Source organism: Myotis lucifugus, unplaced genomic scaffold, assembly GCF_000147115.1.
Source record: "Myotis lucifugus unplaced genomic scaffold, Myoluc2.0 scaffold_225, whole genome shotgun sequence".
Classification (NCBI taxonomy): Eukaryota; Metazoa; Chordata; class Mammalia; order Chiroptera; family Vespertilionidae; genus Myotis; species Myotis lucifugus.
This window is the reverse complement of record NW_005871273.1, coordinates 1,810,053-1,834,270: the sequence shown is the minus strand read 5'-3', so window position 1 is coordinate 1,834,270 and position 24,218 is coordinate 1,810,053. Positions and strand designations below refer to the sequence as shown.

At 54.5% G+C, this 24,218-nt stretch overlaps 1 protein-coding gene across 1 annotated transcript; it reads left to right on the top strand.

Annotated features, from left to right (window-relative positions):
• On the top strand, positions 1–24,218 carry ADAMTS15 (ADAM metallopeptidase with thrombospondin type 1 motif 15). Its single transcript, XM_006098238.3, is given in 9 exon segments — positions 1–1,274; positions 12,127–12,259; positions 12,753–12,920; positions 13,157–13,440; positions 17,950–17,973; positions 17,975–18,128; positions 19,085–19,266; positions 19,374–19,549; positions 21,540–24,218. Coding segments are annotated over 9 exon segments (2,853 nt in total). The 5' UTR covers positions 1–317; the 3' UTR covers positions 22,315–24,218.

Below are 24,218 nucleotides of genomic sequence, written 5' to 3'. Positions count from 1 at the left end.
CGCTACGAGTGGCTGCAGTTGGGAGAAGCGGCCCGGCACCTCCCTCTAGTTCTCGGCTGCAAATCTTCGCCTTGCACTTGACAGCGGTTGCACTTAAGTTCTGCGGCGCGCTTTGCTAGGGAAGGCACAGGTAGGAGGCGCGGGCTGCAGGGCGCTCGCTCACCGCTCGCCGCTCGGGGAGCAGTCGCCCTCCCTTCGCTCTCCTTCCCGGGAGCTGCGGGCTGCCCGGAGCGTCGGCGGTGCCGGTGCGGGCTGCACCGAGATCGTGCCGGCGGCTGCCCCTGCTCCGAGAGCGGGGCTGTGCGCTGCCCGCCGCCATGCTTCTGCTGGGCATCTTCACCCTGGCTCTCGCCGGGGCACCCGCGGGCGGTGCAGAGCCGGAGCGGGAGGTGGTGGTGCCCATCCTGCTGGACCCGGACATCAACGGCCGCCAGTACTACCGGCGGGGCCCCGAGGACCCCGGGGATCAGGGGCTCATTTTTCAGATCACGGCGTTTCAGGAGGACTTTTACCTCCACCTGACACCGGATGCCCAGTTCCTGGCGCCCGCCTTCGCCACTGAGCATCTGGGGGTCCCGCTCCAGGGGCTCCCCGCGAACTCCCCGGACCTGCGACGTTGCTTTTACTCGGGGGACGTGAACGCCGAGCCGGATTCGTTCGCGGCCGTGAGCCTGTGCGGGGGGCTGCGCGGAGCCTTCGGTTACCGAGGCGTGGAGTATGTCATTAGCCCGCTGCCCAACGCCAGCGCGCCCGCGGCGCAGCGCAACCGCCAGGGCGCACACCTCCTCCAGCGCCGCGGCGCCCCTGGCGGGCCTCCCGGAGACCCCACCTCTCGCTGCGGGGTGGCTTCAGGCTGGAACCCCGCCATCCTGCGGGCTCTGGACCCTTACAAGCCTCGGCGGACCGGCTTAGGGGAGAGTCGCAGCAGGCGCAGGTCTGGGCGCGCCAAGCGCTTCGTGTCCATCCCGCGCTACGTGGAGACCCTGGTGGTGGCGGACGAGTCCATGGTCAAGTTCCACGGCGAGGACTTGGAGCACTACCTGCTGACGCTGCTGGCCACCGCGGCGCGCCTCTACCGCCATCCCAGCATCCTCAACCCCATCAGCATCGTGGTGGTCAAGGTGCTGCTCCTTGGAGACCGCGACGCGGGGCCCAAGGTCACAGGCAACGCGGCCTTGACGCTGCGCAACTTCTGTGCCTGGCAGAAAAAGCTGAACAAAGTGAGCGACAAGCACCCCGAGTACTGGGACACCGCCATCCTCTTCACCAGGCAGGTAAGTTCATCTGTCACCTCTCTGGACCCACGCGGCTTCATTTCCATCAGGCCACTGCCCTTAGCTCTCCAGATGCGCTTTGTGCTGTGCCATGCCCCTCCCCGCTCTCCCCCCAAGTTCAAATTTCGTTGCTCTCCTCCAACTCCCACTTTGGATCTTCCAGGGAGAGCCCGCTCCTAGGCTCAGCGAACTCTGGCTCACGGGCATCTGGGTGCACGTGGGTGGTCAGAAGGTGTCGGCCTGGCGTGGCCAATCAGCGCCTCCTGGATCAGGTGCCAAGGGGCCGGAGCCCAGGAAGTTGCCGCCCAGGAGCCGCAGTTTGTCTCCGAGGCAGATAGGAGGCATTGGAGAGGGCGGGTGGGGAAAAGTCCGCCCTATTCTATGAAGGCGTCTAAGTTGCTTCAGACACCCAGGTTCCCTCCCTCTGCTGGTAGAACGAACTGGCAGGTGATCAAATGGCCCCGTGAGGCACCTGGCTACATTTCTCACGGGTGACATGTTCAGTTGGTCCTCTCTGTTCTGGGCCTGGAAAACTTGGATGTGGGATATTTTGTAGGTTCCAGTGAAAGGACAGACTCAAGTACTGGGACCATTCCCTCGGTCACTGCTGCCTCCTCTATACCCTCTTGTGCTGGGCCTGCCCTCTGTTCGAGGGGCTTCCAGTACATTCGGAGCAGGCCATCTATGTAGGGCACCCTGTTTGGAGCTTGAGGTTTCACTTGGAGCTGAGTTGGGAAGATCTCTCTCAATTTTCCCATGTCCTTGTTGGTGGAGGGTGACCCTTGGCCCCGATGTATGCCGGGGAACAGAGCAGGCAAGGTTGCTCCTGACCTCGAATCATTGAAACCGCCTGCGACTGCCCGGGACCGCAGCGTTCTGGCTTCTGCCCCTGGCCTTGTGGCAGGGTGTGAGCTCAGGGAAGGGCATTGGGGACCTAGCTACAGGTTGGAAAGAGACTGAATATTGGGATTACAAAGCAGATCAGAAAAGCAGCTGTGCCCTTGCTATGGGTCTGGGAAAGTGTAGATTTGTAGATGTTGGAGTGATTGGGTACTGTGACGCTTCTGGACTCTTAAAATTTGATAGATACTGAAGACTGGGAGGAAAAGGGGCATTCACATGACCCGCTCCCTCTGTTTTGGGGGCTGCGACTTGAATCGGTGCCATACCACAGCGTCCTGGGGAGGGCACAGAATCCATGTTTACCCGTGGGGCTCTGAATCTCCACGGTTTCCGAATGGCCCCTCGAAGCTGGACTGGCGCACTTGGGGCTGGAGGTGGAGTCCTCTACACTAACCCATTTGGCACAGCTAGCCCCTTCCCGCAGTTGAACTTCCTCCTTTCCCAGCCTTCTCCTCCCACCACCTGGTTTCTCTAGGGAGGTCTTTGGCCTGAGTCTGTTTCCTTGCGCTCATTCTTCCAATTGAGGTCTATGGAGCTGCCACTGCCCAGCCCTCACCAGCACCGCCTGAGTCATGGGGAAACGACAGAGGAGGTGGCTTTGACCTCTGCGCGCAGGCCAACTCGGCAGGCAGATTGCCGGGGGAAGCAAGCAAAAGCCGAGAACAGGATAGCTTAATGGGCAAAGCAGCTGCGGCTCCTCTGCTGCCTGGGATGCCCTGTGGAGGGAGGTCCCTCGCTGGCTTGAAAGCACCAGACCTCGGTCTCCGCTGCCCAGGGGCCAGGCGACGTTTGGAACCAGCCCTGGGAAGAGGACTCCTGCCGGGACCACGGGCCAGGCCGTCAGAAGGACCCCACTCGTGACGAAGAAGCCGGCTTCTTCAAGCAGCACGCCAGCTTCTGTGTGTCAGTGTGAGCTAGACCCCCGGGGACTATGTTGACAACGCATAATGGGTCCAAGATGTATGACCGCTTGGGTCAGAGACGGTGACGAGCAAGATGTGACTTTCAGAGGCTCTCTTCCTCTCCCTCGTCCAGAGGGCAGAGCCAGGCCGTGGGGAGGCCGCGTGGGCAGGTCCGTCCTCCACGCATGTGCTCTGCGCCTTAGAGTCAACGCCGCTCCCTCACCGCCTGGCCAGCACAGGCTGCAGAGCCCGCTGCATTCCCAGAGCCTGAGGAACTGCTCATTCCTGAACTCCCCCGGGAAGGTACAGTATACGATGAGAACATGCGCGCACAGCTGCGCTTTCCAGATGTGGTCGGGGGAGTCGCCTGCTACCCTCCGACGCAGGAGGGACTTCTGTTTTGCTTCGTGAGGGTCAGCTGTGATCCTTTACGTCAGATGTCTGAGCTGCTCTGCCTAAACCTGGCTTGTAATGGCGGCGTCATCAATGCCTTTCAAACTAAAATTCGAATGATAGATACTCTACGCATGTAGCTTGTTTGGATAAGGAGTTTTTAGAAATGCACTTATTTTGTAAATCAGCTTTTGTTTGTAAGGGCTCTGGAGAGGAGGGGCACCTTTAGAGTCGCCTATTTATTGCTTGATTCTCCCAGAGAAATGGGAAAACTGGCTGGTGACTCTCTCTAACCGATCACACACTCTAGTTGTCGTTTCCAGAGAGAGAGAGAGAGAGAGAGAGAGGTTAGGAAGGGGCTGGGCTTGGTCCCTTGGAGCTCCAGGTGCCAGGGGTACTTGCAAGGAGAGCAATAAGAATGACAGGACCTGCAGCACTGGAGGCCCCCCCCCCCCCCGCCCCCCTTGGACCGCCCATCGAGCGGCTGTGTATGACAACAGGCCTGGGCGGGGCTGTGGGAGATGCTGCCGTCCTTGGCAGGCCGTGGGAGGGGCGTGGGGTGTTGAAATCAAAACACTGGGAAGACGAGACCCAGGGAGTCTCCTGTGCACAAAAGGAGAAAGAAATGGATCATCCGACAAGTATTTTGACAATCTGAGGAGTTTGCTTAACGATTCAGAGAAAGTTCATGTTCCTGGAGAAAGCGCACATCTGATTTTCTGAGGCGATCAGCTTGCAGCCTCATAACAGCAGGGTGAGGTCAGCGCAGGATCGGAACCAGGGCTGTGCGGAAGCCGAGCCAGGCTTTCTGGGTGGACGCTGACTTCCGAGGAGGGACGTTTCTGAGGCTTCCTGTTGCTCCGGCGGCCGGAGCCAGCTAGTCCATGCGAGACCCTCTTCTCTCTCCAAGCCCAGCGCCTCCGCTGTTTGGGTAACTCTGATAGACTCGCTTCCATTCATGTATTCCTACATTGTTCTAATACTTTCCGAGCATCTGTTATTTCCAGGAACTATCCGGGGCCATGGAGATAGAGATATTGGTAAGAGGCGGCCTCTGGCCCCCAGGAATTGACTGCGAGTCAGGGACCCCAACAAGGAAACAGCTCATTATCATACGGTGTGGTACAGTGTCCCACTGGGAGGCTTGGGGCTCCTCTGCTGGAAGTCAAGTCATTGGGGGGTCATTCTTCTTAAACTAGAGCCTGTGAAGCACTCAGAGGGACAGGCCTCAGGAAAGGCACTGAACCCTAGCCGGTTTGGCTCAGTGGATAGAGCATTGGCCCACAGACTGAAGGGTCCCGGGTTCGATTCCCGTCAAGGGGACACAACTAGGTTGCAGGCTCGATTCCCAGCCCTGGTCGGTGCACATGCAGGAGGCAACCAATTGATGCTTCTCTCTCTCTCTCTCTCCCCCTCCTTTCCATTCTCTCTAAAAATCAATAGAAAAATATCTTAGGGTGAGGATAAAAAAAAAAAGACACTGAGGCTGGGAGCTGGCGGTGATGGGGAAGGAAGCTTGTTGGACCTCATAGGTGACCTCCTCTCCATTCAACCATCTGTTTTGCAATTTGTGACATTTCCTCCTTTGGACTGACTTTGTTTTTTTACTTTTTTTTTTTATTTATGATTTGTGGTTTCTCTGTCTTCTCAGCCCTTCATTTACTTTGCTTTTTCTGTTGTGCTTGGTACCACTTTATCCCATGACCTGTCCTCTCCTCTCTGTGTTTTCTTCCATGCTCTTCTCTTCCACTTTCAGGATTATTGAGGTGGCTCTTTGTCATCATTCTCTCCTCCTTTATTCTCTCCATTCACACTCTCACCTTTCTGCCTCTCCCCAGCCACAGCTCGGCACTTATCTTCTTGTTTGGGCCTTGGGTACCTCCATGTCTTGTGGGGGGATCTATGCATCTCTAGACTATGCAGAGTGGAACAGCGTTCTGGAACCTCATTTGAAATAGAAGCCGGTTATTTCCATAATAAACTAGTTGCGATATGGCAGTGAAATTTAGTGCTCAGATAAAAAAAATGAAATGTGGCTCAATGGTTGCGTATCACGACCCATGAATCAGGAGGAAAAGGTTCAATTCCCTGTCCGGCCACATATGCGGGTTTTAGCCTTGATCCCCAGTAGGGGGCGTGCAGGAGGCAGCCGATCAGTGATTCTCTCTTATCATTGATGTTTCTATCTCTCTCTCTCTCTCCCTTCCTCTCTCTGAAATCAGTAAAAAACATATTAAAAAAATAAAATGTTAAAAAACAAAACGATAATATGCATTTTATACGTATCTCCCAATACAATCAAAAGAATCGTAATTTTGTCAGGATCTTTTCCCAAGTCAGGACGTGGAAGATATTAACACAGAAGGGCACCTGCAGATTTGTTTTTTAATAACTTTGTCAATATCACTAAATGGAAACTTAACCCCTTTCCTTCTGGGAGGGAGACGGTAGGGGGAGGGAGGCGTGGAATAGGATTGCTCCCTGACTTTCGGGGTGATTCCCCTTCTCCCTCCTTTTCTCACTTACACCAAGTCAGTCGGCCAATGGTAGTGTGCACGGGAATCTTTTTTTGTTCTTTTTAAAAAAACAACACTAGTTTAGTCAGGAAAGCAAGTGAGGTTTTCTCCCTCCTTAGCTCTTGCTCTTCTCCTTCCTTCGAGCCTCCTGTGGTGGTATCACTGTCAGCACTTACCCTCTCCTCACCTTGACACCTGCCTTCGGTTCTCAGCACGATGGGAAGAACATAGGCTTGAGCCAGGCAAGCTGCGTTGGAATCTTGACACTTTCTCTTTAAGCAACAGACATGGAATGAATCAACTCTTTGATCCATAGAATGGGGACCAGGATGACCATGAAGGGACCTAACGTAATGGCTGTTGCCAGGAGAAGCTACCAAGTGTTCCCGGGTAGGCACCCAGGTACTGGCAGCTGTTGTCACCACTACCTCACTCAGGACAGTCCTCCCCCGTTATCCATGGTTTCAGCTACTGGCTGTCAACGGAGGTCTGAAAATATTAGACCTGAAATAAACATACTTCTTTGTCTTAATCCTCACCTGAGAATATTTTTCCCACTGATTTTTTTAGAAAGAGTGGAAGAGAGAGGGAAAGACAGAGAGAAATATCGATGTGAGAGGAACACATCAATTGGTTGCCTCCTGCACATGCCCCGACCAGGGCCCGGGCTGGGAAGGAGCCTGCAACCCAATGAGGTACGTGCCCTTGACCGGAATCGAACCTGGGACCCTTCTATCCACAGGCCGACGCTCGATCCACTGAGCCAAACCAGCTAGGGCAACATATGTTTTAAATTGAACGCTGTTAGTCGCTTAGCAGTCCTCTGGGTTATCATCAGATCTATTGTTGTGGTATTGAAGTGCTTGTATTCAAGTCAGCATGATTGTACTGAATAATGGCTCCAAATGCCGGCAGTTCCGGTACGCCAATGAGAAGCTGTACAGTGCTTCCTTTAAGTGCAGATGAGTGCAAAATATCAAAATAAGATATTATGAGAGAGAGAGAGAGAGAGAGAGAGACCACAATTCAAATAACTTTTATTACAGTATATTGTTAAAATTGTTCTAGTTCATTGCTCATTTCTTACTGTGCCTAAGTGATAAATTAAACTCTATCATAGGTGTGTATGTCTAGGAAGAAACATCGCACAGATGAGTTCAGTACTAGTCATGGTTTCAGGCGTCCACTGGGGGTCTTGGAACGTATGCCCCGTGGATGGAGGGCGAACTGTATACGTTTGCCGTTGTTGAATGATTACCTACAGGTCCTTTGCCAGAACTTCCATCTGGGACAGGCCTGATTTAAAGCATTCTGTCCCGTGGCCCTTGCAAGTTTCCTTGACACCCGTCTGATGACATTCCTGTTCTGGTGTGGGAACTGCGGGCTCCAGCATTTGCCACTCCCCCTGATCTGTCAGCTCCTGTAAGGCGGGACCGCTCTACCTCTGCTGGGCCCCTGCACACGCCGTTGTTTAGTACGTGTCCACGGAAGGAAGGCGCCGACACAGTGAAAGGGCTGCGCGTGGCTACAGGGCTTGGTAGTTCACCTCCCTGCCTGGGGCTCATTAATCCAACGTTGTCTTAGGCTGTCAGGCTGCAGGCCTGGGAGAGGGAGTTTAGGCTCCTCTGGCATTTCATCTGGGCTCTTTGCCATCAGGCTTTTCCCTGGAGAAAGGAGGGGCCCCGGGAGGAGCCAGCAGGCAGGGTACACGGCAGGGATGGGGTCAGTGTGTCAGTGCAGGTGTGGGGCACGGAGCCAAGGCTTGCTCATCCAGGGGGGTGGTGCAGACACCGCGCTATGAGCAGTCTCCGAAGCTAATCCTGCCGCTTTCCCCTCGGAGATAGGCCTCTCCCACTCCCAGATCAGCTGCTCTGGGGCTGGGGTGGAGAGTCTTGCCCTCTTGAGGTTCCCCAGAACGTTCATGCTTGCGGTGCACGTGCACCGGAAGCAGTGCAGGTTCGTGGGAATTGCTCCGTTCTGAGCCTGCGCTGCCTGGATTTCAACCCTCCTCTTTCCCTCCCTCCCAGCCCAACCCTGGGTTCACTGACCCTGGCCTGGTTGTTTATCTTCTCTGGATCTCATTGTAAAATGGAACCTCATAATGGCATCTTCCTCCTAAAGTTGTTGTGAGGATTCAATGAGCTACCACAGGTAAGACTCCTCACGCAGCGTCCCGCACATAGTAGCGACTCAAGAAACGTTAGCCACTGTCATTGCATTTGGTGTGTGCCCCCTCGTGAACGGATGATTTCTAGAGAAAGTTCGGTCTTCCTGCAGGCTTTGGGTTCTTCTTCTTCCTCACTGAGGGAGTTCTTTGGGTTTTGATGGCCTCAGTCTCTTGCTATAATACCATCTGTATATTCCAGTGATGGCCAATCTGTGTATAGAAGTTATAGGGCAAGTTCTCTCTTTACCAGGCAGCCGTAGTCACATCAGCCTAGCATTGAATTGCTAGATTAAAAAAAAAATTACTTTTTATTGATTTCAGAGTGTAAGGGAGAGATAGAAACATCAGTGATGAGAGAGAATCATTGATGGGCTGCCTCCTGCATGCCCTCCACTGGGGATCAAACCTCCAACCTGGGCATGTGCCCCGACCGGGAATGGAACCGACAACCTTTCGGTGCACGGGACGACGCTCAACCAACTGAGCCACACCGGCCAGGGCCAAGGTGTTCTTCTTCTTTATTTATTTTCAAATCGTGGCTCCAATCTTGAATGATTTTTATAGAAAGGGACAGTTAGGCAAGAATAATCCAAGAGGACTAGGTTCTTGGCCAAGATGACTCTTGGGTCACCTGGAACAAGCAGCTGCAGCTACGAGGAGAAATGACGGATGATCAGAAACAGTGAGGCAGGTAGGACCTGGCTGAGCAGTGAGCACATTCTCGAGGCGGGAAGAGCCAGAGCAGTTTTCATTTATGGAGACGAGAGCCTGCGGTGAAGAGGTTAACGCAGTCTGAGTGCATCTGAGTTCACTCCGGAGGGTGGAGGCATTCGGTGCCACCAATGAGGCCCCACTGGCCCCGCACACTGCCTGCAGGCGCTCACGGCACTGTGGCCCAGCGAGTCGCCGAGTCACGGGGAAGAGGGATAGGCAGAGCCTCTGACCCCAAACAGCTGCATCTTGCCACAGTGAAGGACCTGGCTACCCTAGGACAGTTGCTCTCAGCTACACCCTGACCCTCAGGACATTTGCCGGCTCTCTCCTTGTTCCTCTTGTTTGATCCAGGGAAACTGGGATTTCTTAATGGAAAGAACAGGTTGCTCCTGGCCAGGAACGGCCTGCAGCTGCTTGTCTTTGCTCCACAGAGAGTCCACCCTCCCTGAGAGGAAGGAGGCTTCTGGCCGGGCCACTGAGCCCCAGGAGCTGCCTAGACTCAGGCTGAGCTCCCCACCTGCTCTAGTCATTTCTGTGAGCAGAGGGGGACAGGACCCTGAACTTGTACCTGGGTGACCTTCACTTTCTGTGAGTTTGTTTTACTCTAACCCCACATGGGTCAGTAGACAAGATGATCCTCCTTGTTTTCCATTCTGAAGGTAGACCGGTCTCTGTGTCCCTTTACAGCCCAGAAGGCCAGATGGGGCTGAGCATCTGGGATCGGGGAGGGAGCAGAGGTGCAAGGCCACAGTACAGTCTTGGTTCAAGGTGACAATGGGCCCCTCCCCAGCATTGTAAGCCGAGGCCCTGAGGAGAGCAGTGACTTGCCCAACGTCACACATGTACTTGGGGCTGGGACCAGGACCAGAATCTAGGCCTCACAATCCTGTGTCCTCTCTCTCACATAGGCCACCAGGGAGTGTTCGTGGTGCCCCAGGGCCAAGTAACAGGTTCTGACCATCAGGTTAGACTTTTCCGGGGCTACGGACTTAGGGGATCCTGTACTCTAGTGTCCAGGGACATATGGGCCCCATTGCCCAACCGCCTTCGTTGTGGCCCTGCATGAACCTTCGTTCCCCTTTCCTCACGGTGGGCCCTTAGCTGCATCACAAGCAGATCCATAGGACTCACTGCTGTTCCCCAGCAGTCAGGTTCCCTAAACTGCTGCTCAGGTGCACTTCCCCTCCCAAGCTTTGGCAGCGGTTGTCTTTAGGTTTCAGAATCCCGGGGAAGGAGACCTTTCTGAGCCTTGGAGAGGGAAGGGTAGTTGGAAAAGAAGGGAGTTTGAAGTTCGTCCGTGGGGCTCCCCGAAGTAGAGGGAGGGCCACACGTCAGCACAGGACAGCAGCTCGAGGGTGCCCAGGTGTTTCGCCCGTCCTTGACCGTGGGCTCAGTCTGATGACCCTGGCGGTTCTCTGGCCACATAACCTCGCTCATGAGGAGGTGTGACTCTCACCTGACTATGGGAAGCCAAGTTCCACTGCTCAGGTGGTAAACTTCTGAAGGCTTCGGATTAAATTTTGCTGATCTTCTGAACCATGACCCCCTTTCTTCCTCTGCCCCCTGACCTCACTAACTGGGTTGCCCACCTTTTCCCCAAGTCAGCACGCACTTGCACACGCACGCACACAGCCCTTAAGAGAAGGAAGCCAACAGCTGTGTGTGTGTGTGTGTGTGTGTGTGTGTGTGTGTGTGTGTGTTTCTGTAAACACCTGGGCTCCCAGAGGAGAACATGCACAGCTCTTTCTCTGGAGGGTTCACACAGGAGGCACCAGGCAGTCAGCTGTGAAGTCTGGAAATAGTGCTGACTGTTACCGACCTCAAGGGCACATTTTTGCCCGAGACGTGAACCTCTCCAAGCTTCAGCTTCCTGTCTGCAGAAGGTGACAATAGTCATTATTCCAGTGGAATGGGGTGACGATTCAGCAGGGTCACGTGTGAGAAGTGCACGCACAGTGTCAGCATTTGATAAATCATCACCGCGATGAACTATGATCATGATTCTCAGCTTCCTCCTTTGACAAATAGGCATATCATATACCTGCCTCCTAAGACTGTTGTGGGGATGTAATAGTTTCCTGTCAGCTATAAAGTGCCCTCCACAAGAAAGGGAAAGATGGAGAGAGGAGAAAGCCAGCATCACTGGTCAACAGTGTCTTCTCAAGAGGAGCAGAATGGCCTGGCCAGTGTGGGTGAGTGGTTGAGAGTCAACCTATGAACCAGGAGGTCAGGGTTCAATTCTTGGTCAGGGCACATGCCTGTGTTACGGACTTCATCCCCAGTAGGGGGCATGCAGGAGGCAGCCAATCAATGATTCTCTTTCATCATTGATGTTTCTTTCTCTCTCTCCCTCTTTCTCTGAAATCAATAAATATATATATAAAAGAGTAGTACAATGTGTGCAAGTGTCTTATTCTAGCTCCAGGTCCTGGGCTTTGCAGTATCTAGATGCATCGCTGGCCCATATTGTTTAATAGGTTCTTTGAGGTAGCCACCCAGGACTTCCATTTCCCCGGAAGTGCCTCCTGTCAGGGGTGCTGCTAGAAGCCCTACTTCCAGTTGCAAGTTACCTTTCAGTACAAAAAGAGGGACCTTCCTGCTTAGGTCATAATCCACTTAATTTGTTTTCCTTCCTAGCAGCCATTGGGCCCACGGTCCCCCTGAGCCTCCAAAGCAAGTGAGCTGTGTCTGGACAGAGGCTTGGGCTCACCTCACTCTGCCTCCTCCCAACCCAAGGAGGCCGGGTGGCAGGCATGGGTGGGCCCTTGGCCAGTGACCCTTTGGCTGAGAGTCTGAGCTAAATTCATGGTTGTCCAAAAGCAGCCACTCAGCCAAGACCAAGGCTGCATAGAGCTGACTGAATGGACACTGTGCTTGCCTTCCACCCCCGCCTGCCTCCGTTAGGCACAAGCAGAGACTCGCCCAGCTGTGGGAGTCACCATTTTCTGGTCTGGAAGGCCGACTCTATATAAAGCAGTGGCCCTGTAGTTTAATTCGGTACCTCCTCATTTCCTCCCACAGGACCTCCCAGCAGAGGACTTGTGAGCCACAGAGCTGTCTTCCGAGGCCTCCTCCCTCAGCCTGGGTCAATCCCATGAATAGCCAGCCCCACAGCCCCCTGGGAAAGGGCCTGGCTGAAAAGGTGCTGCACCCGGTTAGGCTTGGAATGGGAGCGAGCTGGAATGCTCTTTCTCCCCTCAGGCCTGCCTGTTACTGTCTCTAACCTCTAGCTGGCTTCTGCTTCCCTTGCTCGGCAGGACCTGTGTGGAGCCACCACCTGTGACACGCTGGGCATGGCTGACGTGGGCACCATGTGCGACCCCAAGAGAAGCTGTTCTGTGATCGAGGACGATGGGCTCCCGTCAGCCTTCACCACTGCCCACGAGCTGGGTGAGGCTGGAGGGGGCTCTCAGGTGGGGTGGGAGAGCTTCCTTCAGGGGTCTCTCTGGGTCCCCTGGGTGCTTGGCAGGGAGACACATGGGCATATCTGTGTTTCCTCATGGCCCAAAGCCTTAGGGATCCTCTCTCAGGGCTGGCGTCTTCCCTAGCAATGGCTTTGTTTGATTGTCTCTGCTTGCCCCAGCTCAGTTGGCCAGTGATATTGTCCAAGAACGTCAGCCATCAGCGTGTCTCATCAACCAGGCACTAAGGGGAGAGTATGTTCAATACACTGCTGTCCTCACTGAGCCCGCAGCCTCCTGGATGGGACAGAGGACATAGGAACATGATGTTGGGGACATCTGCTAAGCAATCCATCAATACATAGAAATGACCAGCCTGATTGACCCGGCTCTCTAGCTTCCCCAACTGGTCCTCCTCCCCCCACCGCTCCCCATTGCCTCCTAACTACACAGCCACTGAGCCTTCTTGCCTCACCCCACAGGCCATGTGTTCAACATGCCCCATGACAACGTGAAAGTGTGTGAGGAGGTGTTCGGGAAACTCCGGGCCAACCACATGATGTCCCCAACGCTCATCCAGATCGACCGTGCCAACCCCTGGTCAGCCTGCAGCGCTGCCATCATCACCGACTTCCTGGACAGTGGGCACGGTAAGCCAGGGCGACCGAGCAGGAGCGTCAGTCTGCCACTGTTGGCGGTGCCCGCCACCTCTCTGGACCTGTCCTCTGTGACCCAACGTGTGCATGACCCTGAAGAGGTGGGCTCTGAAGAGGGTCTGCCCATTCCATTGCCCGTTGCTTCATTCTCTCCCTACCCTTCAGGTACTGGTTAGCCAAGCCCCGCCTTCCCCAGCTCATCCCTCATGCATGCCCTTGGCTCTCTGCAGGAGACTGCCTCCTGGACCAGCCCAGCAAGCCCATCGCCCTGCCCGAGGACCTGCCGGGGGCCAGCTACACCCTGAGCCAGCAGTGCGAGCTGGCCTTCGGTGTGGGCTCCAAGCCCTGTCCCTACATGCAGTACTGCACCAAACTGTGGTGCACCGGCAAGGCCAAGGGGCAGATGGTGTGCCAGACCCGCCACTTCCCCTGGGCAGATGGCACCAGCTGCGGCGAGGGCAAGTTCTGCCTCAAGGGGACCTGCGTGGAGAGACACAACCTCAATAAGTACAGGGTGAGCGTGCTGGAGGGGAGTAGACCCTGGTGGTCTCATCCCAGCTTTGCTATGGGACCATAACTGTGTCGCCTTGCCGTGCTGTGCCTCGATTTCCCTGTCTGTGGTTCTGTTACCTTCTTGACTCTAAGACTGGAGAGAAAAGATATGGTAGGTCTAAGGCAGGTGGGCAAAGCCCTTCACCCGGAGCGAGGGGTCCCCGTGCCGAGCTCTGCACCTCATCCGACCCGGGAGCTCTGGACCAAAGCTGAACACTTGATATTTGGGTGGCTCATTCTTTGGTGCCTTCCTTCCTTTCTTCCCTCCTCAGCTCTCTCTGAGTGTGTTCCATGTTCAGGGAGCTGTGGGCCAGAGGTGAGCAAGGCTCTGAGCTGAAAGGAAGCCGACCCCTGGGCAAGCCTCCATATTTGCCGCACCCTGAGCCAAGCATCAGTTTCTGTTGTGGTTGATGGTCTTTGAGGCCAAACCACAATGGGAGAAACTTTATTTTGCCTGATAAGCAGGAATAGCGATCAAACCAGAACACATTCAAAACCCCAGATACTCTCTGAATATAGTAAACACTTTCTCCAGGTCCTGGGTTGAGACAGTGAAGGGATTTGTACGTTCCCAGGCAGGAATAAGAAGTCCCTCTGCTCCCTCGATCCTGGGGAGGATCACTGCCTCCCCACCCCGGCCGGGCCGCAGGAGGGCTTGGCTTGGGGTTGTGTGTACACCGCAGCAATATAATGAAAAAGCACTCACCAAGCACGTTAGCAATTGCCCTGAGATGGGTGTGGTACGGAATTATGTAAAATCTTTTTCTGTGTTCTGGGAATATATACTTAATTAAACTTTAGCCATTTATTAGGCAACAACCCCTTGTGTTCAGGGGACTGTGTGTAAGACACAGTGGTGGCCAGGAAAACAAATAAAAATGGGCCACGTCTCAGAGGGTTTACAGGCCGGTGGGGAAGCTGGTAATGGAACTGTAACACAAGACACAGGGAGGTGTGAGTTACGTGTTAAGGCAGAAGCATGAAAGTGTGTCATGGGAGATCGGGATGAGAGTTTGATGATCATGAGAGGGGTGAGGGGGTCAGATTTGAAGAGAGCCTTGAGGGATGAGTAGGGCGAGAGGGAGCAGAGACGAGCGACGTCAGGGAGGCGGGGCCAGCTCCTGCTCCTGGGGATGAGATGAGTCAGGAGGATAAGGAAGATAATAACTTCTTAAGGATATTAGATATAGGAAGTGTGATCTGAGAGGCACCATCTTTTCCCCATGCTTTCTGGAATTCTCAGCCCATCAGCCGAAAAATCCACTACATCAGTGGTTCTCAACCTTGGCTGCCCATTAGAATCACCTGGGAATCTTTTTAAAATCCTGATTTCTGGGCCTCATCCTCCGGAAATTCTGTTTCTTTGTTGCTAATGTTGTGGCCCCACCCCATAACAAAGAAACAGAATTTCCGGAGGATGAGGCCCCGAAATCAGGATTTTAAAAAGATTCCCAGGTGATTCTAATGTGCAGCCGAGGTTGAGAACCACTGCACTACATCCTCAACCTCTTTTCTGAACAGTCTCTTCACCTGTTTCAACTGAAGCCTAGCCCTCCACCTGGGACACTGTTACTCCTTTTCTCCCAAGACCTCCTCACTCCTCCCGCTAACTTCTTAGGTGATTCATCTCAACCACTGGCTGGAAACACTATATTTCTGTGTCAAAGACTCCCAAATTGATGCCTCCAGCACATACCTGCCTCCTGAACTACAGACCTGAATGCCCCACCCAATCTTGACATCTCCACGTGGGGAACTCATACACAGTATAGATATAACATCAGGGAAGCCGCGTTCCCCATCAGCTCCCCTAAACCTGCCTTGGGGACTCCATCTCCCCGTTGCTCACACCAACACCGTTTTTCTCTCACTTCACATCCAATACCTCAGCCGTTCCTGTGGACTCTATTTCCAAAATAGAGCCAGGAGCCAGCCATTGCTCAGCACCTCACCTGCTGTAACCCTGGTCCAAGACTCCGTCACGTCTTCCTTAGGGTTATTGTGGTTGCTCCCTGACTGACCTTCTTACAGATTGTTTCCACCAGAGCAGCCAGAGGGAGCCTTTAAGTGTGAGCCAGGTCATGCCCCTCCCGGCTTTACTCGTCTCTTAGAACGAATGAGCCCCGACTCTCTTCCTCTCCTGCTTCTCTCGCTCTTTGACCCTGGAGCACTCTGGGTACCTGCCTCCTCCAGGTCTTCGTATTTGCTCCCTCTGCGTGGAGTGGCCTTTCCCTAACCCCTGCACAGCTCATTCCTGTACTTCCCTTTAGGCCTCTGCAAAAATGTCACCTCATTTAGTGAGGCCTCTGAGACCCCTTATAACACAGAGCACCCCAAATCTCCGAGGCCCTTCCCATCTCTCTTTCTCCCACCTGCTTTGAACCCCATCTGGCACTATGCACAGGCTTTTTATGTTCTGTTTCTTTTTTTTTTTATTGATTTCAGAGAGGAAGGGAGAGGGAGAGAGATAGAAATATCAATGATGAGAGAGAATCATTGATGGGCTGCCTCCTGCACACCCACACTGGGTATCGAGCCTGCAACCTGGGCATGTGATCTAACCAGGAATCGAACCATGACCTCTTGGTTCCTAGATTGACACTCAACCACTGAGCCACGCCAGCCAGGCAGCACAGGCTTATTTTTATTGTTCACCTTGCCCTGCTTGGATACACTCGCTTTGAGGGCAAGGATTTGGTGCACATGGAGTCAGGCAGGTCGTAGGAACTCAGTGGATATTTGGTGAATGAACGAATGATGGCACATGAGAGGAGCACGATGAATGTTTCCTGTGGAAACCAGTGGGAAGAAGTGGTGCCAGGTGAAAAACCGTAGCATCGTCTCAGAAGTCATGGAACCAATGCTAAATAACTGCAGAAAAACTAGAGACGGCCCTAGCCGGTTTGGCTCACTGGATAGAGCATTGCCCTGCAGACTGAAGGGTCCCAGATTCAATTCCGGTGAAGGGCACATGCCCAGGTTGTGGGCTCGATCCCCAATAGGGGGCTTGCAGGAGGCAGCTGGTCAATTATTCTCTGTCATCATTGATCATTGATGTTTCTATGTTTCTCTTCCTCTCTGAAATCAATTAAAAAAAATATATATACTAAAGATGGCAAGGCCTAGCCACAGGCTATTTCAGTCTTTATTTTTTTAAAATATATTTTTAATGATTTCAGAGAGGAAGGAAGAGGGAGAGAGAGAGATAGAAACATCCATGATGAGAGAGAATCATGGTGGATCGGCTGCCTCCTACAAGTCCCCCACTGGGGATCGAGCCCACAACCCAGGCATGTGCCCTTGACCGGAATCGAACCTGGGACCTTTCAGTTCACAGGCTGATGCTCTATCCACTGAGCCAAACCAGCTAGGGCAGTTTCAGTCTTTAGAGGTTGTTGTTGATTGGGAGCGGCTTCCCTGGTGCAATGAGACCCACATTGCCAGCTCAGAGCGGGGAGGAGGGAGAAAGAGTAGACGCAGAGGACTGTCTTAGAAATAAAAGGCTGGAATGAGGTGGGGCTCCCGCTTGAGGAGAAAGCAGGCCCCAGGGAAAGTGTTTTTTACAGGATGGAACCGCCACATTGACACAATGAAGCCAGAACTCTCTGACAGAAGGACAGATACGCTGAATCTATGAATATAAATTAAAGTTCTTCTGTTGCATGCGGCCAGTTCCCCATGAGCTCCATGTGAATTAGTGGTTTTAGGATGATGTGTGACAGCGTTTTAATCCCAGGCTTGTTTCTCAGGGCTGATTCCTTTATTGCCCAACTGATGTGCGCCTGGGGGATACAAACTCACTTTACTGTCATCATAAGGAAAACATCCCGAAGGCCATAAATTTTCCATCCCCTCTCCACCCTCTTAAAAAATAAGACAACACTGCATAATTCAGCCCAGAGCCAAGTCGAGTTGTAAGATTGCTTCATAGTCTCTTATGTGTATCTCCTCTTAACACAAACATCAGAGCTGCTAATAGTGAAACTTCAAATTCAGCCCCCAAGTGAGGTTAAGATCAGTCTGGTTTTGTGAAAAGTCCGCATTAGTAAACATGTACAGATAAAAAATATCCAGATATCTGTGGTTTACTGGCAACAGCTGCGGGCTGGCCATGCCTTAGATTTAGAGACATAAATACGCTAACAATAGGCAAGGAGACACTTTGAACTCCTGCACGATGGCAAGCACAGTGCCAGGAATATTCATACACGTTGCATCATTTAAATCTTCTGTGTGACCACACGCCTGCATATCATGGGCCCTGTTTTTGCAGATGAAGGACCTGAGACTTGGAAAGTTTCCCGACTTGCCCTTGACCACCGCTGTGGTGAGGGGAGAGGAGGCTGTAGAATTGGGCTTCATTCAGAGAGAGGGGATCGGGGAGGCTGTACCAGTGTTGCTTTCTTGTGGGCTCAGGGTGTGGGTGTGGCACCCCAACCCCCGCAGGGGCATAACAGACTCTTCCTCACAGGTGGACGGCTCCTGGGCCAAATGGGGAGCCCTACGGCCCCTGCTCTCGCACCTGTGGCGGGGGAGTGCAGCTGGCCAGGAGGCAGTGCAGCAACCCCACCCCAGCCAATGGGGGCAAGTACTGCGAGGGAGTGAGGGTGAAGTACCGATCCTGCAACCTGGAGCCCTGCCCCAGCTCAGGTGAGGAGGGAGGGCAGCGGTGGCCTGGGCCTGGGGGAGGCAGGCCAGGCTGGAGGTCACAGTCCCCACTTGGGGTCATTCATGGCCACAGAGTTACTGCGGTCAAGAGTGTCTGCCTTAGGCCAGAGCCTGGGAATGCACAGGTGCACATGCCTGTTGGGATAACTTCTCTGTCTACTCCCTTGGCAAGAGGCTTAGACTGGGAGGCTACATGGCCCAAGGGGCTGAAACGTAAGCAGGAATCATTATCCAGGGAACCATGACCTTGGGTGGGAAGAAAAATGACATCTTTATTTTTGTTAACCTTTTTAATTTAAAATTTAGAACTTCCTTCTATTAGAAATTTAGTATTTTTACTAACCTTTCTATCCAAAATGTAGTGGTAGCAGTACCTATGACGTTGTCACCAATAGAAATCATGGCTATTTCACATTACCTTTTAGTTGTCATGGATTTCTCAAGATGCCATTTGTGCTTGTCACTACTTCAAAATTACAGGGGTTATAGACTCATTATGGAGTCTTGTTATTTACTGTGGAATAACAAAGAAGCACACAGATCACAATATGTTTCAAAGTATGTTGGTCATTGTATATCGATGTAATTAGTATTCCATGTAATTTATTTTATTAGTATTCCATGTAATTTAATAACATTCTGAAAATAGTTTCAGTAGCCTGCTGTAGGGCTGGTTCTATAGCACAGAGGGTTAGGGTACCTGATACAATGGCTTTAAGGCCAGAGGAAGGTGGGAAGGTGGCCCAGAGCCTGGGAGATGCCTTATCATCAGTGTCCTGCATCCCTGGGCCCAGCCTGCTTTAGTCCTCTGAGATGGGGTGGCTTCAGGGTTGGGGATCACTCAGCTGAGGGTCGGGAAGAGCCCCAGGAGGGCTCTCTACTTCGCTCCCACCTTGGCCCCTTCCTTTAGCTTTCTGCACCTGCTTGCTTCCTCCCAGCCTCTGGCAAGAGCTTCCGGGAGGAACAGTGCGAGGCCTTCAATGGCTACAACCACAGCACCAACCGGCTCACCCTCACCGTGTCGTGGGTGCCCAAGTACTCAGGGGTGTCTCCCCAGGACAAGTGCAAGCTCATCTGCCGAGCCAACGGCACCGGCTACTTCTACGTGCTGGCACCCAAGGTGAGCGCCCTGGAGGCCAAGAGGTCAGAGAAGGTTCAAGGCCTTCGGGGAAGCCTCCAGTTGACCTGTCCTTCTCTCCATTCCTCCCCCTCCTGGGGGCGCTGCAGGTGGTGGATGGTACACTGTGTACCCCTGACTCGACCTCGGTCTGTGTCCAGGGCAAGTGCATCAAGGCTGGCTGCGACGGGAACCTGGGCTCCAAGAAGAAGTTCGACAAATGCGGGGTGTGCGGGGGAGACAATAAGAGCTGTAAGAAGGTGACAGGACTCTTCACCAAGCCCATGTGAGTGCTGGGCCCTGGAGGGCGTGGCCAGGGAGCAGGGGAGAGGAGGAGTGAGTGGCCTAGCGCCCAGGCATGGGAAGCTTGAGTTCGATTGGGGTAAATGTCAGATTCTGGCCAGGATCCTTGCTGTGGAGACCACTCACACTCTTCTATGAGTATGACATTCATTCATTCATTCATTCATTCAGCAAGCAAAGATGACTGCAAAGATGCATGCTCAAGGAGAACCCCCCTCAGCAGGAGATGCTGCTCAGGGGGATGGCAGAGAGTTGTTAGGGTCTGTCTAGAGTCCTAGGGTAGGACTGACCTGGGTTCACATTTCAGCCCCCAATATTCCCGATGACTTTGGGCAAGTGACACAGTCTCTAGAATAACATATCTCTTCCCTGATGAAGTGGGCCTGTCCCGAATGTATTTCATGTAGTGCTGGTGGGAGAATGAAGGGAGTTCATCCAAGTGAGATGCTTAGCATAGTACTTGGTGCTTAATGTTCATGGTGATGATAGCAAAACGCAACTATACTGGAGGCCAAATGGGACAGCCTCCGCATGCCCGAGGCCCTGGCCTTGGGGACCGGATGGAGGTGAGAATGGCACTAAACTGTAGAGACAGGCAGTGTGAGAGGCTGGGACTGAAGGAACCCCCTTCCTGGCAGACTTGTGCTGGGACCGGCGGAAGAAATGTCTCTGGGCCTCTTCTAGCGCCAACTCCGGAGCCTGCGGCTCCCTGGCCTGAGCTTTCTGAGGTCCAGCACCTTCCCTTTTATTTTCCAGAGGAATGTGCTCCTTCAAAAGTCCTGACCCATGTTCTGGGAGCAGCTGGGGCAGGCAGAGCCACTGGGGCCTCATTTGTGGGGCAGGTATGGGTGGCCAGGAGCCTCGGCCGCCCCAGGACACAGGGCCTCTGCTGAGCTCTAGGTGGGCAACTTCTCTGGCAACCTGGACACTGCAGGCTGAGGGTGTCCTAGGCTGCCCTTCAGAGGGATCTGCAGCGGGGAGGCCCAGTGAGGAAGTACTGGTTACATGACTGGGGTTCCTTTCACAGACTAGGGGAGCTAGAAGGAACCATTGCAGTCTTCTAGTTGAACCTACTCATTGTATCGGAGAGGACACTGGAACCCAGAGAGACTGACTTTAAAGCCACCAGGGAGTTGGTGTCCCAGCCAAGGCTTGATCTGGGTCCCACGCTCCAGGGCCAGTGTGTACCTCTGCACTGAGGCCCAGCCTGGGACTCAGGGACTTATCGCCTCTCCCTCCCCGCTCCCTCCTCACTGGGTGCTTCCTCTGCTGTGGGTGCAGTAGCTAATTCCATCCTCATTACAATGCCACGTGCTACGTGTGACTATGGTCTGTGGGTGCGGAAACTGAGAAGCTAAGGAACTTATGTAAGGACAACAGTGAAGTGTGTGGTAGGGATCTCTCTGACCCCAACACTCCCGGTCTTACTCATATGCTGGAATTCACCAAAATATCATTGTATTGAAGAAGAAAGACCATCGGGCGATGCAGCCAGCATACTTAGTTTTAAATGACCTGAAGACAATCTCCCTTCCATCTTGCAGCTCGTGTGTGTCTCCAGGGCCCCTGAGCTGTGGCTGAGGCAGCCTGGTTGGTCTTGGTTCTTTGCCATCTTCATGACCTACCCCAGGCCTTGTTGTTGTTCTAGAGTACTTAAAAATAATATATATATTTTATTGACTTTAGAGAGGAAGGGAGAAGAAGAGAGAGATTGAAACATCAATGATGAGAGAGAATCATTGATCACCTGTCTCCTGCACGCCCTACACTGGGGATCAAGCCTACAACCCAGGCATGTGCCCTGACCGGGAATCGAACCGTGACCTCCTGGTTCATGTGTTGATGCTCAACCACTGAGCCACACCGGCTGGGCCCAACCCGGGTTTCATGAAAGGGGAAACTTTATGACATTAGCGGGATCCAGGTCTTTACCCCCAGGCATCTGTCTAATGTGCAACCCCCTCCCGCCGCAGGCACGGCTACAATTTCGTGGTGGCCATTCCCGCCGGCGCCTCGAGCATTGACATCCGCCAGCGCGGCTACAGGGGGCTGATTGGCGATGAGAACTACCTGGCCCTGAAGAACAGCCAAGGCAAGTACCTGCTCAACGGGCACTTCGTGGTGTCACCCATGGAGCGGGACCTGGTGGTGAAGGGCAGCGTGCTGCGCTACAGTGGCACGGGCATGGCCGTGGAGAGCCTGCAGGCCTCCCGGCCCATCCTGGAGCCCCTGACCGTGGAGGTCCTCTCTGTGGGGAAGATGACGCCGCCGCGGGTCCGCTATTCCTTCTATCTGCCCAAGGAGCCCCGGGAGGACAAGTCCTCCCACTCCAAGGACCCCAGGGGTCCCCCCGTGCTCCACAACAGCGTCCTCAGCCTCTCCAATCAAGTGGAGCAGCCGGATGACAGGCCCGCTGCGCGCTGGGTGGCGGGCAGCTGGGGGCCGTGCTCCGTGACCTGTGGCGGGGGCCTGCAGAGGCGGGCGGTGGTCTGCCGGGGTGCCCCCGGGCAGCGCGCAGCATCTGCCTGCAACGCCAACCATCGGCCGGCGGAGACGCGAGCCTGTGGGGACCCCTGCCCGACCTGGGAGCTCGGGGCCTGGTCGCCCTGCTCCAAGAGCTGTGGCCGCGGCTTTAAGAGGCGTCCACTCAAGTGTGTGGGCCGAGGAGGGCGGCTGCTGGCCCGGGACCAGTGCAACCTGCGTCGGAAGCCCCAGGAACTGGACTTCTGCATCCTGAGGCCGTGCTGAGTGGGATCTACGGTGCTGCCGGTGTTCTGGCCAGCGGGAGCTGTGGGCAGGGGGCCCACGCCACGATGTCACCACATCCAGGGACAAGGATCATGGGTGGGAGCGAGCGGTTTCCTCCTGCCCCCGGGCCTGGGCAGGGAGCTAAGTCACTAACACACAGTCTACCTCACACCTGGCTTCTCCAGGGCCGTCTCGGGAGAGGCTGAGAGGTGCGGGTGCTGGGCAAGAAGGTGCTGGGGCCCAGTTTCCAAGAGACCTGGAGGGTGGCCACTCCCAGGCAGACTTCAGGGACCTGGGCCCCCGTCGGGGAGGCCACAGGCTGCCGGAAGGGCCATGGCCCAGCAGCTGGCACCCTCAGGTGGCCCCGGGGCCTCTGAGCCATCTCTGAACAAGGTGCTTTTAGCCCACTTTCCTTTTCTGACCGACAGACTGAACCATGCTCATGGGCTGGGGGTGAGCAGGCGTGGAGGGAGAGGGAGTCCGGGCCACTCTTCTTGAGAAGGGCTGGATGTATGGGGGAGTCCTGAGGTTCCTCATCTTCCTTCTACTCTGGGCCCCCCTTTAAAGAGACACCTCTTCTCCTGTGTCACCCAGGCCTCCAGCGGGAGGGCTTTCCCACCAGTGTCCTCCGAGGCTCTGCGGGAAGGGATAGGACGTCGATAGCGAGCCCGTTGTCTTCATGAGGGATCCGACCATTTTAAAAAAATGCTGGAACGTATAAGGGGAGATGGATTCTGTGGCTGAAGCAGGGGGTTTGGGGAGAGATCTCGAGGGTTCTGCGGTCTCTGCAGCTGGGCTGAGCCTGGGGGAATGTCACCCTAGGGTGGGAGGAGGAGGCCCAGGTTCTGATGGCTTCCTCCTCCAGGGAGGCAGGTGTCAATCAGGCTGATGCCTTCGGCTCTGCGTCGCCTTCCCAGTGGTCAGGGTCCCGGGCCTACTAAGGGGGCATGGGGTGTGCCCAGGAGGGCCGGTGCTGAAACTCCACATGCCTGCAGGTTGGTCCTCATCCGGGCAGCTCCATGCAGTCTGGCTTGGGCATGTCACGTGGCATCCCGGGCTGTGGTTTCTGCAGTTGGAAAATGGGATTCACTAGTTGCTACCTCAGGCTGTACTCTCGGGGAACCCCGCCTTGGCCCTCCCCCGGAGCAGCAGTGATGTCCTGGTGCTTCCAGAAGACCCGGCCGCATCCTCTGTAGACTGAGCTGTCCAGGCACAAAGATGCGCTCAGGTGCATGGCTCTCTGCTGTCCACAGCCTGGCCACTCACTGCGGCTCCAAATACACAGACAGGTGCCCTCTCTCAGGTGCCCTGGCCGCAGGGGACACCAAGAATCGATCACCTGACCCAGGGGCCTTGATAACTGCCAGTGGGAGCGGCTGGCGAGCTGTCTACCTTGGAGACATGTTAGGGGAGTGGAAAGCAGGGTGCTCCTACAGCTCCAAGTGGGGAGATGTTTTGGGGTCTGGTCCTTTGGCCAAGTAGGGTCTTTAGGAGGCCTCGGCTGCCCCAGGGTGCACACGGAAGGTTCTGCTTCTGAGCGTAGGTAAGAGTCCTGGACTTCAGCGAGGTGACATCAGGGCAGGTGTCTTCATTCGGTTTCCCCTCTTAGTCAGAATCCGAAAACCAGCCGGGCAGCCAGGCGGGCCTCTGGGATGGCGTTCTATTCCCAGTCTAACGCTGGCTGAGCCCTGGCGCAGAGCCCCCTGGAGCAGGGGGCATGCTGAGCTTGGAGGCAGGGCTGCTGTCTCCCTGGGAGACCAAGGGAGGAGGGTTCCTTGTCCCGCAGGAGTGAGCACTGGAGGCTGCAGGGCTAAGAGGAGCCCAGGGTGCCAGGCCGGACACAGACCTGCCGACCAACAGCAGCACTGTGCCCTGTGCCTGGTGCACCCATCCTCAGCGAGGAG